This window comes from Zonotrichia albicollis, chromosome 16 (assembly GCF_047830755.1).
Source record: "Zonotrichia albicollis isolate bZonAlb1 chromosome 16, bZonAlb1.hap1, whole genome shotgun sequence".
Taxonomy (NCBI): Eukaryota; Metazoa; Chordata; class Aves; order Passeriformes; family Passerellidae; genus Zonotrichia; species Zonotrichia albicollis.
In genome coordinates this window covers 9014993-9032528 of record NC_133834.1, presented here as the reverse complement: position 1 = coordinate 9032528, position 17536 = coordinate 9014993, and the positions used below count along the sequence as shown (strand labels likewise).

General features: G+C 41.1%; 2 protein-coding genes across 2 annotated transcripts; both read left to right on the top strand.

Annotated features, from left to right (window-relative positions):
* Nucleotides 1-5161: 5161 nt before the first annotated feature.
* Nucleotides 5162-9947, top strand: RSL1D1 (ribosomal L1 domain containing 1). The gene is made up of 9 exons (XM_005487675.4): nt 5162-5319; nt 5424-5563; nt 6315-6453; nt 7033-7181; nt 7320-7421; nt 8027-8120; nt 8206-8334; nt 9080-9286; nt 9523-9947. Exons 1-9 carry the CDS (start codon nt 5284-5286, stop codon nt 9865-9867), a joined length of 1341 nt encoding a protein of 446 aa, XP_005487732.2. The 5' UTR covers nt 5162-5283; the 3' UTR covers nt 9868-9947.
* Nucleotides 9948-10592: 645 nt separating this feature from the next.
* On the top strand, nt 10593-17259 carry LOC141731037 (uncharacterized). The gene is made up of 2 exons (XM_074553079.1): nt 10593-12069; nt 14619-17259. Exons 1-2 carry the CDS (start codon nt 11168-11170, stop codon nt 14626-14628), a joined length of 912 nt encoding a protein of 303 aa, XP_074409180.1. The 5' UTR covers nt 10593-11167; the 3' UTR covers nt 14629-17259.
* The last annotated feature ends 277 nt before the right edge of the window (nt 17260-17536 follow it).

Genomic DNA, 17536 nt, shown 5'->3' with positions numbered 1-17536 from the left:
AATAATGCTCCAGCATCAGTTTTCCACTGTTGAGTAAACTTAACGTGGGATTTTAAAACTTCATTATTTTGAGGCTGGACTGAGTATTTAATATTAAACTGAATAATCATCTGGTGGGTTGGAGTATCAATAGATAGAAAGTCAGTATTTCCATTATTCATCCCATCTAGTGCATTTGATTACCATTTCCATAATTCCAGTTAATGTCACCTGGTCTGTAAACTGACAGGTTGTATTATTATAAATTCATTAACAGAATCCATCTTATGCAATTAAAGATATTCCTATCCTGTAGGAGGTTTCTATTTGGGTCTAATTTTTTTTCATTCTACAGCAAATACATGAAAATGTAAGGCATAAATGTACACAAATCGGCTGCATTTCGGGTAGAAGAGCTGGAAGTACATTGTATTTGAGTAGTCCTCAGATTACATCTCAACTTTTTCATTTCATCTCCATTCTACATTTTATAGTCCCATTTTTGCTACTATTAAATACAGCTAAATCTAGATGAAAGAAGAAAAAAAGATAATGTGGCTTTGTTGGAAATAAACACTATTTGCTGATTCACTGATGTAATAAACTTTTTTAAATTACCATTTTGAATATTTCCTTTTGTGAAAATTTGATATGCTGCTTTGAAGATGATACAAAAACCAGGGAGCTGTGCAACAGCAGTTGAAAGGAAGGAGGGGAAAAAAGGAAATAGAAGTTGGATTGAAGGTGCAGAACCCCTAGGGGAGCACTGCCAGGGTAACTGGGCTTGCATGGGCTACTGGCAGGGTATTCCATGGTGTAGCTTTAATTCATATCAGCAAAACTCTGAGTGCAGAGTTTGGGGTTTTTTCCCTCAGTATAATGGCATTTGCAGTGTGCTACTGATGAGGATCACTCCAAGTGTGCAGTGTAGGTATGGCTTGAGTGCTTAGCCATGATGTAACTTACATAAGTAGTTATTCTATAAGTTAAGAACTTGTATGTTCTTGAACCAAAAACTTTGATATATGTAACAAATACTAAATACAAAACAAAAATCTGAATGTGCAGCAGTACTAATTATTTGGCAACAGGAAAATAATTCCTTGTTTCTGCAGACTCCAGGAAGTAAAGCACAGTAGCTGGAGGAATGGGGGCAGTGATCAGTTGAGTAGCATTGCCATCAACTGTGTGTAGGAAACCATTCCAGCTACCTTGGTCACCTTAGCAGACAATCAGGAACTGATCCACGTTCCTGAAACATTTATTCTGGCAGTAAATTGTATTCCTGAACAGCAAGCTATTGATGATGGTGTAATAGTGTAAGAAAAACAGCTGTTTTAAGGAGATTTATCCATGGGGATATTTGCTGGTCACAATTTTTATGCCCCTCTACAGACTTTCTTCAGTGGCATAAAAAGCCCAGTGAAAATGACTCAATGAAGAACTTCTATTTTAGACTACTTATGGCACCAGTCTATACACTAAAAATCATGTTAATGATGAGAAATGTGTTTTTATAAGTGTTTATTACTGGCTATTACCTAAGAAGAAAAGATTGTTTCAATGCCCAGGTATTTGATCTGTATTACTCTGGCTGTTTGGTTCGTACTGCAGACTGTTGGAATGATGCTGTTAAAGCAGATGACCTGTGCTCCAGACAAGACTGTTTTCTTCCTGAACTGCTACTTAAAGGCTCTTACTTATTCTGCTCTTTTTGTATACTCTAGAGAGGATTTGGTACAAAAAAATATACCAACAAAACTGGAGTTACTACTGAAGATTTTATATTGTGAAGATGTTTATTTCCTTGTGTTTATTTTATCACACTATAAACCTGACAAGATACGACTTTTCCTCTGAAGAAATACTAGAAAGGATTCTAGTCCTAATATAAAATAGAAATTTATGCTAACAACCCAAAATCTGTTGTCTGTGTATATATAACTTGATAATCCACGTGCTTTCATTGGCTTTCTTTCCAATGTAAATTTTTCTACATCTCCTGTCAGTTCCATACACCTAAAAAAGCCCACCTATTTCTCAATAAGAGTAATAAGAGACACAACAGATTCACTGCTGGGTGACAAAAGGTACTTGAGGCAGCGTTCCTGTCATCTGTGAAGCCCCTGCAAGGGATGTGAGGCAAAGATTATAACCAGAGAGCTTTGCAGCCCTGTCCAGTGCCAGGGACTGTCCTTTGGAGCAGCCCCTTGGTGGCTGTGGAGGCGCCAGAGCCTCGTGTGAGTCAGGCACAGCTGAGGCTGCCTCCAGCACTGCAAAGGAGCACGGGGGAGAGAAAACAGAGCTTCAGCTCTGCTCTGGTGGGGAGATTCCTTCTGAGCTCTCCTCTAAGGCACTTCTTAGCCCTGTCTGAATCTCTGCATACTCTCTGTGCTGGTGTTCTTGCAAGAGCTACACTCACAGAGATCTGGGATGTTGGCATTGCCATCAAACAGTCTGGGGGAACACAAGCTGGGAGCTGAAACTTGAGTAACCTTAAACCCAAAAAACCTCTTTACAGCAGAAACAGCTGCACCTTTTGCTGTGTGAAAGTATAAAATGAGACATATAAAAAACATCATAAGTAATGAGGTAGAACGTCTTGAAATAATTTTCCATCTTAGCATTTAAATAAACTATACAAATTTTTTTAAAGAAAATACATACTTTCATGATCCAAAAAGTTAAATTGAGAGCTACAGCAATAAGACCAATAAAAGTAACAAACCTGACTTCCTTGTAGGAGTAACTGTAAATTTATGACATTGCTAAATTAAAAGTGTGCTCTTTTATAGTTTATATTCGTTGCATGCTGTATTAAGCTGAAATATTTCTTATTCACAGATTAACTTAACTTTTCCAAGACAGCTCTATTAGCTATGCCAAGTACCTTTCAAGAGAAAATGATTAGACTAAGTAAGTTCAACCACATCTGGTAAAATTTAATCATGTCAAAACAAAACTTTTTCCGAAAAATATACTTGGGTGAGACTGATATGTGAAAAATTCAAATTTGAGTCACTAATAATAGTCCCTGCAGTTTTATCCTATTTATGCTATACTGACCCAGTAAAGTCAGTCTTCAAACATGCTGTTCAATCACATCTTACAGGACTAGCCTGGCTCATTTTCAGAGAGATGTTCCAGTCATCTGACTTTTTCTATTTTGTTTTAACATGTCACATTAATGTCGATATTTTATTAAAATACAGCTGCCCTAAAATGTGCAAAGATAGAAGCAAGGCTACTAGACAGAATATAGAGCACCACAGGCATTATCACATGCAGAAATTCCAGCAGTACTGAAAAGGTTTTAATGAGCCTGCCCTCCTTGGCTACCCTGTGTGTTCCTATTTTCTCTAATCAGTACTTCATATGACATGGCAACAAAGGACATTTTCTTAGCCAGCTTCTTTTTTGTTTTGATTTGGTTTTGTTCAAATAACACAATAGGAAAGGAAAACTTCCATTTTCCAGGATGTTTTTTTCACTCTTTAAAATCAGTATATGTCTGTATAGTTCTTTCCTGTCTGGATAAGTCTTGATGTCATCAACTACTCTACTATTGCTCAAGGGCACAAACAGCAGAAAGAAAATATAAACCATTACATAAAGCAGCTTGCCAAGAAACAAGGGTATTTTAGTTTCTCTTCGCACTGGCCACACTGATGGAGCAACAAATTTTGTTGGAAGACATCTGATGAGAAGGAATAAAACCATACATAGAAAGGCAAAGAGCAGGAAAAAAATCTAAAGAAGAGTGAATGACTAAGACTCCTAATTTCATACATATTTAAGCCCTGGTTATGCATAGCTGTGTTATCCAGAGAGCAGCTTACCTGTGTGATGAATGCAGACAACCCAGGGCTGCCAGGGCACACACAGCACTGTGAGAATGAGACCAAAATAATTCCAGGCTAAATTGTATCTCAGAACAATCTACTTATCCAGCATGGAAATCAATGGAATAAGCATTCTGCAATTAAGCCATTTCCATGCAGTCAGTCAGTGCATTTCTAAACTGAACAGGAGATGCAGCAGTTCTGCCTTCATTAGTCACACACAAGAAAGAAGTGGTTTGATGTGATAATCGGTGGTTTGCTGGAAATAGCCATGTTCAAGACAGAGGATGAGGAAAATGAGCAGCAGAATACAGTCCCTGACTCCATGAGACAGACTCTGATTTATTCAGAGAACCAGTGGGCAGGATCCCATGGGAGGCAGCTCTGAAGGCAAAGGAGCTCAGGAAATCTGGCAGCAGGTCTTTAAGGACAACCTCCTCAATCATACAAACAGTTCCTCCTGAATACTCAGTAAAACAAGTAGATCTATCAGGAGACTGGCCTGGCTAAACAGGGAACTTATGACAGCACTCCAGTGCAAAAGGACAGAAATATGGGAAGTAAAAGCAAAGAAGTAATCTGGAGAACACGCTCAATTTTTCATAAACACGATGGTGTGCTGGGGGGCCAGCTAGATGGGTAACCACTGTTCAGGTAACAGGACTTGAGGGCAGAGATTATGGCTTGTACTCCACCTGAAGGCCTGTAACAAATGGAGCGCTGCTGATATTTATCCAGGACTATGTTCTGTTTAGTATCTCCAACAGTGACCTGAAGTACGGTCATATCAAGTTTGCAGGGGGCATCAAACTTGGGACCAACAATTACCCGCATGAACAGAGAGACCTAGATAGGCTGGAAAGACTCGGCAACACAAACCCGTCAATGTTCAAAAAAGCCAAATGCAAATCTGCATTCGGGAAGGAGCAGCCCCTTGCGGCAACACAGGCTGGGAAATGACTGGCTGGGGAAGCTCTGGAAAGCGCCAGGAGCACAGCAGGCTAAACACGAGCCAGCCCTGGAAGCAAAGGGGGCCAGCAGCAACCGGGGCTGGACTACGAGAGCACCACCCATAAAACAAGGCGAGCCCGACTAAACGTTTTTCACCGCGAAGACACGGTGGCTACAACTGCGAGCAATCCGGCTTGACATCCGGCTGGCCGTGGTGCCGAAGCGAGATGGACTGACGGCCTCCGGCACTCTGCTCCGGTTAGCCGGTGACCCTGCCGGGCAAAGCTGCCTGCAAGCTCAGGACGGGCCCGCCGCACCCCGGGCCCGCAGCTGCCGCCGTGCGCAGGGGAGGAAAGCACGGAGCGCACGGCCAGCCCCAAGCCCAGCGAGCCCTGCCCCGGAAGCAGAGCGTTCGGGTGCACCGCCCCGGAAAGCGGCGCGCACGCAGGCGCGGAGGCCGCACGTGGCGGGAGCGCTGTCCCGGTGTCCCGGTGCCCGGAGCGGTAGCGCCATGGCGAGCGGGAGGAGCCCGCTGGACCGCGCCCAGGTATGTGGGACCGGCGCGCCCGGGGGCTGCGGGGAGCAGGGCCGGCGGGAGCGCGGCCGGGCCGGGCTTGACCCGCGGCCGGCGCCGCTGTGGTGCCGTTGCAGGTGAAGAAGGCGGTGGAGGCTCTCTTGGCTTTCTCCAGAAGCAAGGCAAAGGGAGACGCGCTGCTCCTCAACGAGGGCGAGAGCGTTCATCTCCTCGTGACGGTGTGGAAGGTCCCGCAGGCCGCAAAGCTCATCAGAATGTAAGACGTTGATATCCGGCCGCATGTTTACAGGGCTTGGAAAAGAACACTTTGCAGATTCTGAGCTTAAGGGGTCTGACTGCCAGGGCCTTGTCCTGGGAGCTTCTATGCCGTGGCTAAGAACTGCCGGCTCAGAAGCTGCTTTTATATCCTGCTTTGGGTATAACTGCAGCTTTTTGCATGCAGGCTGCTGGTTCTGTGGGTTGCCATTTACAATGCCTTTCAGTGCTTAAGGTACAGAAAATATCTAGATATTACCTATGTCTATATCTAGAATCACCTTCTTTGTCTTGACCCACCACCACCAAATCATTAGTAATACTTCTTTGTTTTGATAACCAAACCTGAATATGAATTAGAAGTCTCTTTTTAGACTGTAGCTGCACTACATTGAGAAAGTTTACATCCGTTTATCAGGGCTGTTATAACTTATTTTTCTAATGCCTGGATACAGCCATGGCATGAAGGGAGGAGCATGAAGGATCCTCCTCCTCCTCGGACCTGTGTGGAATGGGCTGCTGGCAGGATAGAGGATTCCACCTTGGATCTGACTGGAGCCGTGGTGTTTTATGGTTTCACCTTTAGAGTTCTGCATGCTTATCAACTGTAGGTTCCAGTGAGAATATTTAATAGCTAACAAAGTGTATGTACAGGCAGGTTGTTAAAGGGGACTCATCTCCAGTGTAGTCCTAGTTCTGGGGAAAACTTCTCTTATTAGACATTTTTAATGCATCTCATATTCTCCTTGTAGACCACTGCCCCATGGCATTCGACCAGAAACTGCTGATGTTTGCCTGTTCACAAAGGATGAACCAAACTTATCAGCAGAACAGACTGAAAATCTGTACAAGAAACTTTTACTCAGGAATGGGATCAGAAGTATTAGCCGGGTAAGGGTGGTCCTTGTTGGTATAATACAGTACTGTCATTTATTTTGTGTTATATCACCATAAAGAATACAAGTAGTTGTTCTTTTCTGCTGTTTAATATTCTAATTCTCATTCACATACTCCAGTAAGATTTTTCTGACTACTCAAACTGTGATGTTTCTAAAAGGCAAAGTTTACTCAGAATAATTTCTTCAGTTTGAAACAGGATTTTTAATAATAAAATACAATTTCTAGATAAATGTTCAATATTTAGTTTGAGTAACCAACTGTGAGAATTCACGTTTGATTATTTATGCCACCAGCAATAAAACTGTATAACAACATGTTATATTTAACCTTGATTTGGATGCTATTCATGTATGCAAGTTCTGTTTTGTGATGTGCAGTTACTATGCAAGAGATCTGTATTTTTTGATACTTTAAGGCAATAGGAAATGGATACTTTGTGATTGTCTTCAGCGTTCTGAAAGAATGCACTGTGATGGACTATCAGTTATGCAGCTTTAATCTGTGCAGTTCTGAGAAGCATTTCAGGTTGCATTTTCAGCAGCAGGGGCTAAACTGGTGCTTGTGTTGCAGATCATCTCCTACAAAACCCTCAAAAAGGAATATAAAATGTTTGAAGCCAAGCGGCGCCTCCTGAACAGTTTTGATCTCTTTCTGTCTGATGACCGAATTCGAAGGCTTTTGCCCTCACATCTGGGCAAACACTTCTATGAAAAGAAAAAGTAGGTCTTTAAACTTTGGAAATCCATTCTTTCATTATCTTTTTTAAGATCAGATTCTTCTTAGTAATGGAGGAATTGGTTTTCTTTTGGGATTTCTAATTGTTTGCTATTTTTTACCCCTCTCCCTTTCTGTTTTAGGGCACCTTTATCTGTAAACCTGAAAGCCAAAGATCTTGCCAAGGAACTGGAAAAACACATCCAAGGGACTACACTCCCAGTTAACAACAAAGGGTGCTGTTAGTAAGTACAAATAGGTTAATACATCACTTGAAGGATGGTTCTATCTTAACTGTAGGAATTTTAAGTGAGTTATTTTTATTCCTTTAGTATGTGAAAAAAAGATATTAAGGGTTACCATTCCAAATGGAGGGCATTTTGAACTTTTACCTGTATAGCTAAATTAATAGTTCTGCTTAAGTTTTACTGTGAAGTTGAGGGGTTTTGTTTCTTTTTCCTTTTAGCTAAGGAATTTCTAGGCACCTGTCACTGTCAAAGTGCATGTACAATCTTAGTTTTAATCTAATTTAATAATATTTTTCTATTTCCAAAATATTCTAGTCTAATAAGATTTTTTTTCATGTATTGTGTATCTGAAAGGATCCAAATTGGTAGTAATGCTTTGTAATGTAAGGCAGAAGTTGCATGCCTAAATATTGGAAAGATGAATACAGGTGAATCCCTTCTAACTGCTATCACAAAAGATTTCTTCAATGGCCATCCCTCCTTTATGATAATTGCAGATAAGTGGGCTTTTTGCATTTCTGGGTATGCATGCCTAAACTAAACAAGTGACTTGAAATAAGTTTGTTTGCCCATATATAATTATTATTTGTTTTTCCTTCCAGTACAATGCGCATAGGTCACACTGGGATGAAAGTGGATGAGATACTTGAGAATATCATTGCAGCAGCAAAAGTGATTGGTGACAAGTTACCAAAGGTACTGCTGATTGACTGCATTACAGACAAATAGGTTCACACTTCAGCCTTTTTTTTACATAATATGCTGGGCTTTGTTTTTGCAGAAATGGAAAAATGTCAAAATTCTTCACCTCAAAACACTTAAATCGGTTGCACTCCCAATATTCACTGCAAATATCTCCAACCTGGATGAGCTTGACAAACAGCCATCCCTCAAGAAAAGTGAAGTAAAGGTAACCAAAATTTCTTCAAACTTTGCATAAATTCAATCTGTACATTTAGTTGTTCTCTGTTTTCCTTCTATGCATTGTTATTTTGTGTTTAAATGCATTAGAACTGACCCCAGGTTTTTATGGCTAAAACTGGTCAGACACTCCTACCTCAGTGCTTCACATACTCAGCAATAATAATGAAATTATGGCAACTCCCTTACAGGTTTTAAAGCAAACTGTAAATAAATTATTTCTAGACCTAAACTCAAGGGACCTGAGATTCACTCTTAAAGCTTTGCTTCTATTGTTTATCCATATTTACCTTCTGAAAATACACTCATTAATCTATATGTGGATTCAGATTATGCATCTGTTTTTTGTTGGTTAATCAGTGGCATCTGAATAATTCTCAATCTCATATATTTGTGTGTATAGGGGGACCTCAGACTTGTTAAAAAATAATAATTGGCTATTCCTTTGTACTGACTTCTGTTTATATTCATATGTCTATAATTAAATTGGGACCATGAATATTCAACTTAGAGACTGTAAGCTTGACATTACTGTAGTTGTGAGCTACTTATAATAAACTTCTGCATATAATGCATTTTTTCATATTTTACATATGGCTAAATGAGTCCAGGTCTATTGAATAAAACTCTTTAATGTTGGTACACCATTTAATTTTTAACCACATTAAAACAGTTATTATACATTTAGAAATGGCATGGGGATATGTCTGAGATGTACTTCTTTTTAATTCTAGAAGGTAAAACCCAAGAAAGTGAAGAAGACAGCTAAAAAACTGAAATCAAGTCAAGTCACTGTGACAAAAGAAAGTAAAGCTGCTGCTGGTACCCAGGAGCCTGTGATAAAAGAAAAGACAGAAGTGGTCCAAGAACCAGGTGATTGTGATGACGAAGAAATTCCACAGCTGGTGCCTATACAAACAATGAGCTCAGCTGACCTGAAGGTAATTGTTGAATAATATTAAGAAACTTGCATTTCAGTTAAAGCTAAAGATTTTGAACTGTTTCAATTGTTCATTGTTCCTTAGGGAACAGTATGTGTTAGCACATTTCAAGACTAGAGTACAGTTCAGTTGAAATTATTTGTCATTTGTAATGCTTTTCATTGATCTTTTTTCTTAAAAACACGAAATATGTTTCTTGGGTGGAATGGTAATTTTTTTGTTTATGTTAAATACAGAAAATGGGACCAAATTCAGAAGAAGGTGACAAGTTGGGCAAGAAAACCAAAACACCCCTTGGTAAGAGAAAGAAAACATCTCTAGTGGTGGATACTCCAAAATCAAAACCTGAGGTTGCAGAAGAGAGTGCAGACTTGGAGACACCATCGAAAGAGAAAAAAGCCAAGCAGGTCAGTCAGCCAAAGGAAGCAATAAAAGAAAAAGACATGAAAAAGTCTCCAAAAAAACCTGAAGCAAAGTCTTTTGCAACACCCAAAGCTGGCAAGTCACCACAGTCAGCCAGGAAATCTTCAAGACCCCAGAAGCAGACACCCGGAAAGGCGCGCGTGCCGCAGTCAGCATGAACGTTGTCTGTTTGACATACTTTGTATCATCTTTTTCAGTAAACACATTTATTGATGAAGTAAAATACCTTCTTAGGAAATCTGATCCCAAGAGCTTTTTTTCACCAAGGTCTGTAATGATTCATTGGTTTCCTTCTAATTTCCAAGCTGGTACAAATAAACTCCCTGTCTTAATGGTCCCATCACCTTTTATCTTTTGCTGGCCCAAACCAAAAACACTCAAATTTTTCAGGTGTCAAAGGGAAGAGAGAGGTTTTGCTTTAACCATATACATATATTTTACAACATCAAGCAAAATCTTACCTTCAGTTTTGGGCTTTATTTCTGCTACCAGAACAGTTGAGAGTATTCCTGCATGATGATCACAGAACTGTTGTTCTTCCATCTGAAAGCCAAAGGCTGTGTGAATTCCAGTTGTGCCAGCCAAGTGAACTTGTCCTGTTAAGGCATGAAAAATACATACTTCAGGACTGAAAGGTGATATATTGGAAATTTTACACAACTGCCCAGTTGTTCCCTATATGATAACTTGTCTGTCCTTTGCAGAGTGAGAATATGAGGCAGATTTGTGTTGGAAAATCCTAGCAAATAGGTAAAAACTGCAAATAGGAGAAAGTGGTAAAAACTCCAAATAAGAGTAAGAGACAAAATTAATCAACAGGAAGTAACCAGCCTACTTTTTCCTTCAAAAAACTACCATGTCTCCTTTTTATCCTCATATCAAGACATTGGCTACCTAGGAAGAAAGTGGGTCCTAAATAAGAATATGAAAATATTCTGCTTGATCTGTGGTGTCACCTTTTTTTGATCTTTTTGTAACTTTTCAACTATTTTGTGAACCAAAAGCTGTGATAGTAATCCCAGTAAACCAATAGCACTCACTGTCCCTGGAAGAGTGGCAGCAGTGTCATTTAATGCACACTATTTCCACTAAAATGTGGAAAGTACCCATTCTATTAAGCCTGGTCACAGTTCCTGTTGGCTTGATATTTCTAGTTGCTGGAACAGTGGTTTATGCATCATTAAATAAGGTGTTAGATATAAGGCCCTTGTGAGAGCAGGCACAGGAGATCCTACATCTAAATACAGTTCTTGTGCTTGAGGACTTGGGAGTGTAAAGAGATATGTATCAGGTCATTAATACAAAGACAAACTGAAATATGTGTCTTGCCTTTAAAATATATGTTTTACTTACTGAATTTTACATCCTGCCTTGACAACTTGCTTCCTGTTTGTCAACCTGAATTTGTATTCCAGCTGCTCTTTTTAAGCCTCCTCAAACACAGTTTAAGGAGTCTATATGCATTTGCAGATGCACATTGTAACTGTCCTGCAAATCTCTGCTGTCTGTGACCAGCTTGCCTCCCTTGCAAGTGCGGAGATCAACGAACTGGCTGTTCATCCGCAGACCCCTTTTTTGAAGTGCCTCCCTTCTGAGGTGCCTGAGGGGGCACTGCCTCAGGCGGGCCCAGCCGTGTCCGGCTCACCTGGGTACGGCAGCGAGCACTACTCGCAGAGAGGCCTCAGCTCCAAAATGCCGTCGGTCGCTGCGGTTCAGCCTTCGAGCCGCACCGCGGCGGGCTGGGGGCTCGGGGGGCCGCTGAGGGCGGTGTGTGCCCGCCTTCGCCCTCTGCGGGCAGCTGCGGAGGCACGGCCCGGCCGAGCCCTCAGGTGCGTGGGGGCGGCCCCTCAGCGCGGGGGGCGTGGCCGCACCTGCCCGGGTGGGAGGGCGCGGCCCGGCCCTGCCCTCAGGTGGGCGCCGCCCTCGCCTCCCCTCAGGTGCGCGCGGCCCGAGGCGGCGGTGGCGCCGCTCCCGATGGCGGCCCCGGGCGGGCTGGGCCGCTGCGTGGCCGCCTTCTGGCTGGCGCTGGCCTTCGACGCGGTGGGGCTGGCGGTGCTGCTGGCGGGCGTGTTCGCCGACGTGTTCTTCTCCGACCTGCTCATCTACGCGGGCGGCATCGGCATCTTCCTCAGCCTGGTCTGGTGGGTGTTCTGGTACGCAGGCAACCTGGAGGTGCCGCTTGAGGAGCTGCGGGACGACGTGGGGCTGCCGGCGCCCAAGGGCCGCGGGGACACGCTGCTGCGGCGGCTCGTGAACGGCGTCAGCCTCCGCCTCACGGCCGCGCTCGCCCCCGCCCGCCCCGCCGAGCTGGAGCTGCAGCGCGCCCGGGGCCCCCGCGGCCGCCACGCCGAGCCCGGCAGGTGAGAGAGAGCGGGACGGGACAGGGAGGGGAGAGCGGCGGCGAGCGCCGGCTTCGGCCAGAGCTCGGGAGGGCTGTCCTGCCCCAGATTCGGTGGAACACCTGCTAGGTTAAACCACCTGCACGCAGCTGAGTTCTTAAAATAAAAGTAGTGAGGAATCTTTCTCAGTTCGGGTGGTAAAAAAACGAGTGGGAAAGATTGCACAAGTGGGATTAGGGCGGGAAGACACTTCCTGTCGCCGTCTAAGAACGGAGCGGGCGAGCAGGAGCGGAGCCCGGGCAGGGCGGTGGGGCTGCGTGCGGAGCTGCTGCCAGGGAGCAGCACAGGAACCGTGGGGCTCTGGACTGTTCTCACAGCAGCCAAACGCTGCCAGAAATGGCCATTAACCACCGCCCCACACGAGCTCTTGCGAGGGGAAGACCCCTCGTTAGCACCATGAAATGTTGCTTTACTGGAGAACAAGAAAGGTGAAATGCTGACTTGGATTTAACTTGGGGACAGAGCTGTAGGTAAGAGGTTGAAACTCACAAATGCAATCATCAGTTAAACTGTTTGTCTTGAACCTCAGTCATCTAGAAAAGATGTGATAATACCTGATGTGTAAAGGAAGTGTCTTGATCCTATTTCAAAGAATGGTTGAAGAACGTGAAGCTTTTCAATACACCCTAGTATATTCATTTAGGAAGAAGGCATGCTTAATGCCTTAAAAATGTGTGCGGGGAAAAAAGTCAAGCCTTCACTTCCCTATGTAAAATCCTCTGTTGAAGGAACTGTAAACAGTTTTGTACTGTTTGAACTGTTCAAGGATTCTAAACATCTCGCTGTTCTGATTCACTATGTACAAGATCAACTTTTCCTGCTCCTCTTTGAAACTAAATTCTGAAGACAGTGTTGATTTACAGAAAAGTTCATGTGAAAATCGTCTTCTTTCATGAAAGCTATGAATTTTTTTATTGAGAGAAAGTTTTAACAGTAGGGAGATTGAGTATAGGTAATTATTCCTTAATAGAAAACTTATAAGAGGCAGGAAATAATAGCAGCAACACAACTTTCAAAGATTGTTACTTGCCCTTTAGTTGATTATTAACTACACCTGCAATTACCAAACAGGCTGTTGAAAATGAGCCATTCTATTTTCTCTTTTTTTTTTTTTTTCTGAAATGGGTCTAAAATTGGCAGGTCCCTATTTGCAGGGAAAGATTTGCATTTATAAATGACTGTGCAGAACCATTCCATGGCAATTGCAGGTATTGAGCTCAGTGGATAACCTGCTATCTCTGTAGATGCAATGTGTGTACATGGATATGTTTTCTGTTTTAATGAACTCCTAGTAGTGAAAGTTATCCACTATTTTGAAATATTTCAAATCTTATTCCTGATTGTAATTAGATTTATATGTCCTATAGGGATGTATAAATAAATAAATAGTGATTTAATATGAAATATCCCAGCAGCTTCTGTTGCTACAGTAAACAAACTTCAGTAATGGTAATTCAGAAGGAACCAAACAGGAGGTGTACAGCAGTTATGTTATGGATTGGAACATAAACCCTTTGATTTTACTTGCAAGGTGAAACAAAGGATAACAAATGGTTTCACCTTGAAAGATAATTTAGAGTTCCCTTTTGAAGTAAGTTCACCTAAAGTATCTTAGAACTTCTCGTAAACAACTGTCTGATTCAGATCATTCCTTGCTGATAGACCAAATCCTCTCCCCATCAGGAGATATTTATGAACTTAACCAAACGGGTTAAACATGTTTGGGCAGATATCGTCTGCACGAGGAGGAAAAAGCCACCACCACACACACACATTCAGAAAGGAAAAAACAACCAAAAAACCCAAACAAACAAACCCCAAAACCACCACATGCACAAAAAATTCCTCCCCTCAAAAAAACCCCAAACCAACAAAAAAAAAAAAACCCAACCAAACAAAAACAACCAAACACTACACGTTGTTCTGATCTCCTGTCCTGAAAATTATTTTCTAGAGAAAGGAGAGTTCTCATTATATGCAATGCTTCTATTGAAGGAATAACAAGTAGATTAGGATCCTCAAGCCTGAAAAGAGATGCAGAATCTAAAGTGTTCCAGGGGTCTATGCAGTCACTATGGGGCAGGTATGAAGTGCTTCCCTCCCAAGGCAAGGCAGGAACAAACTGTCCTGTGCTATGTGACTGAAATGTGGGATTACTTGATGTGGGACAGATAAAAATTGACTGATTCAAAAATCCAGAGGACAAAGCAGAAGATATATGATAATATAAAGAGAATATGTTTGGCTCAGGCAGACCTGGGGCAGTTGATATCCTGAGGAAATATTGTGTATTTGATATCCTGAGGAAATGTTGTGTATTTCAGTGAGACATCACACTTGGTCACTATTGGAGATGGGCTGGTGACTTGATCTTTTCTTTGGGTCCCAGTTGGCTGTTAAACATGAGGAAAAGTACTTTTAAGATTGAAGTTAAGTAACAGTTTAGAGTTATATGGCCACTTGTTCTAAGCCTATTTTGGAGTAACCTTTTCTTCATGTGTTACCTTCAGGATCTGTTGAACACACGACTAATGAAGTTACTGCCCCAAACAGTGGGGGAAATGCTGCAAATTATGGAAGGAGATTCCCTACCCCAAACAGCAGGATTCTGTCATTGTGGGATAACCTCTGCAAGCATTGTGGACTCTCCATGAAATGGACACGTGGAACCATGTCTCTGCCAAAAGCACCTGTTTCAGTGTTGGACTGGATATGCTTTGAAATTATGAAAAAAGATCTCACAAAATCACTTTAAGAAGTGAGAGCTAAAAGAGAATTGAACCTGATTCACTGAAAAATCAGTGCAGCTTGTCATATAGTTGGTTTTATTGTTGTAATTATTATTATTATTTTTAATAACCTGAAAGGTTTGGATAAAAAGCTCTTGCACGACGAAAAGCTCTTGCACTGTTTTTTTACCAAGGTCTGGAAGTTAAACTTACTGTGAATTTTTATAATGCCAGTGCAATACTTTTGTTTGTAAGGGTGCTTTTAAAATGTGTATATTAAACTGTGGATGCAAAGCTGCAAATGTAGTAGAAGTTGTTTATAGTGTAAATACACAATTTACAGTGTCTCTTTTAAAAAGTTTCATTGTTATGCTGAAATAACCTGGAATCTGAGATTTTATAAATAGACAAATAACACCAGTGGTGTGAGCATACAAGTAGTTACAAATGATGTAATATGATGACTTGCAAGAGGCATTTTTAGTCCAGTGATGTTGGAAATTATTTTCCTAATGCTGAAGCATTTGAGAGAGGAAACATGACCAAAAGAAACTCTCTTGATTAACAAGTACTCCAAGGCATTATTAAACATTAACAAACAGTACCTGGAAAATCATTTATATTAATGCTAGTGATACCTAAAATTGAGCTAATGATAAAATTGTGTGGAGAATTTCCTCAGGAGTTCTTCTGGTTTTGAACTAACACTAAGAGTTTGGTGCCACCATCAGCAAATACTGATAGGTCTTAAAATTTCAGTGCACAATTGTTCTATGCCACACCTCATTGAATACTAGAGGTGGAATTAAGGAAATATTTACTAAGAACGCTGTGGCTGTACTTCCTTATGAACTCTTGAAATGTCTTTTAGTATTTTCTTGTAAAATTACTGGAGTAACTTCTTTTTTATGGCATGTTCTCATTTTTAAATGTTTTCCAAATGCTCTATCTTTTAACAAATTCAGAAGAACACTGAACTTGAAGGTCTGCAGTGTGATTTCTCCTTTACTATCTGCAGTTTTTAGGAGGTGTATGCAATTTGTTCCCTCCTTTTAATGGAACTGCAATGTGACACCACTGCAGTGTTACAATGGCCTGATTAAAAAAACCAAACAAGCTCCTCCCTTAAAACCTGTAGATCAGATTTCATTTGCTATAATTTTTTTCATTTCATTTTTCTGAACAGAAAGGAATGCTTTTTCTGATTCCCCATAGTTTCACTTTCAAAGTGAATTATGAAATATGCTATTTAATAAGTGGAATGATTACTAGTAGCTATAAATTAAGCTAAAACTCATATATGTAGTTCACATACTTATTCTGTGAAAACCAAAATTTTCTATTCAGGTGTTGCAATAATAATTACTAGAGTGAATTGAGCAGGCTTTTGCATTCCTTGTATATTACATTGTAATTAATCCTAAATCTAATACCAGTACTTAATGATTGTTGCATAAGATGGTAGCTAGAGTGCAATTTCACTCAGAAGTTATGTGGAATTCCAACTAGTTTACTAGTATGAATAGGATAAGTTTTAAAAATGCAATGTAGGAGCTGATCCATCAGTTAAGGAGCTTGTTAAGCACAGAAAAGCACCAAAGCAGTAGAAGGTTGCTGAGATGGTGAGTCCAAGCAAGGAGACACACTGTACTTGCTGTGGAGCAGTGATACCTGTTGTAAGTATTGTAACTATTTTCTTTTTGAAAATGCATCCAGTTACTGTTTCATGCAATCAGTTTGCCTTCTAAACCAGGAAGGCTAATACTAAACACAAACTGGAATCATCTGCAGTTACACATTAACAAATATTTTAACACTCTTTTAGTTTCATGATATCCTTATCAGCTCTGCTCAATGCAGCACAAAGTCCATTCAAAGAACTTCTACATTGTTGACTGGAAGGAAGCTCTTGGACATGTTTAGGACTGCTTGCTGTTATGTGAACAGAGTTGTACAGCTAAAAGAATTCCTCTAGCCATTGAGGAAAGCGCCATGCATGCTTTTTAAAATCTTAGCCAAAATCACAAAGAACCAAACTAGTTCCAGAAGGGTGGCTACAGGAGTCTTTTCCATCTAGTTAAGTCTTAAAACTAGCTCAAAATGTCATCCTACATTCCACTAAAGGAAAAATGCCAATCCCCAGCTTCCAACTATGTCAATGGATTAAATGCTCGTTAGACTTAAAACGTGGACTGCATCTAATGGAAGTTTTCTTGTGGTGTATAGTGTCTGCTTAAATGGGAACATCTTCATCAGGGAAAGATTAAATTATTTGTAACACCTACAAAAATCTGTTTGGTGTGACTTGCGAGAGTTGCTGGGAGCGATGTAATTATTACAGTAGGAGTTTGTGTAGAAAAGAAGTATAAGTGTATACCAAGTAGAGAGGGCTAAGGTCAAATCCTGGCACGTGTTGCTAGTTTGTGTGAGTAGGTGAAGTAAATTTTACATATTCAGCCAAAGTAAGCCTTGAGCAGAATGGAAGTTACTGAAGAACTACACAGGAAATACAAATCTCTGTTCATACTTACCTGGGTTGCTCTAGCAGTAGAATTTGTGTGTGTATACAATCTTTGGGAGCAAAACCAATTACTAGCTTGAGACAGAAAAGTCCGTAACATATTTTGTTCAATGACTGGTGCTTTAATATAGACCTAGTCTGCACAGGGAGGATGAAGACATCCAGAAATCTCACCTGA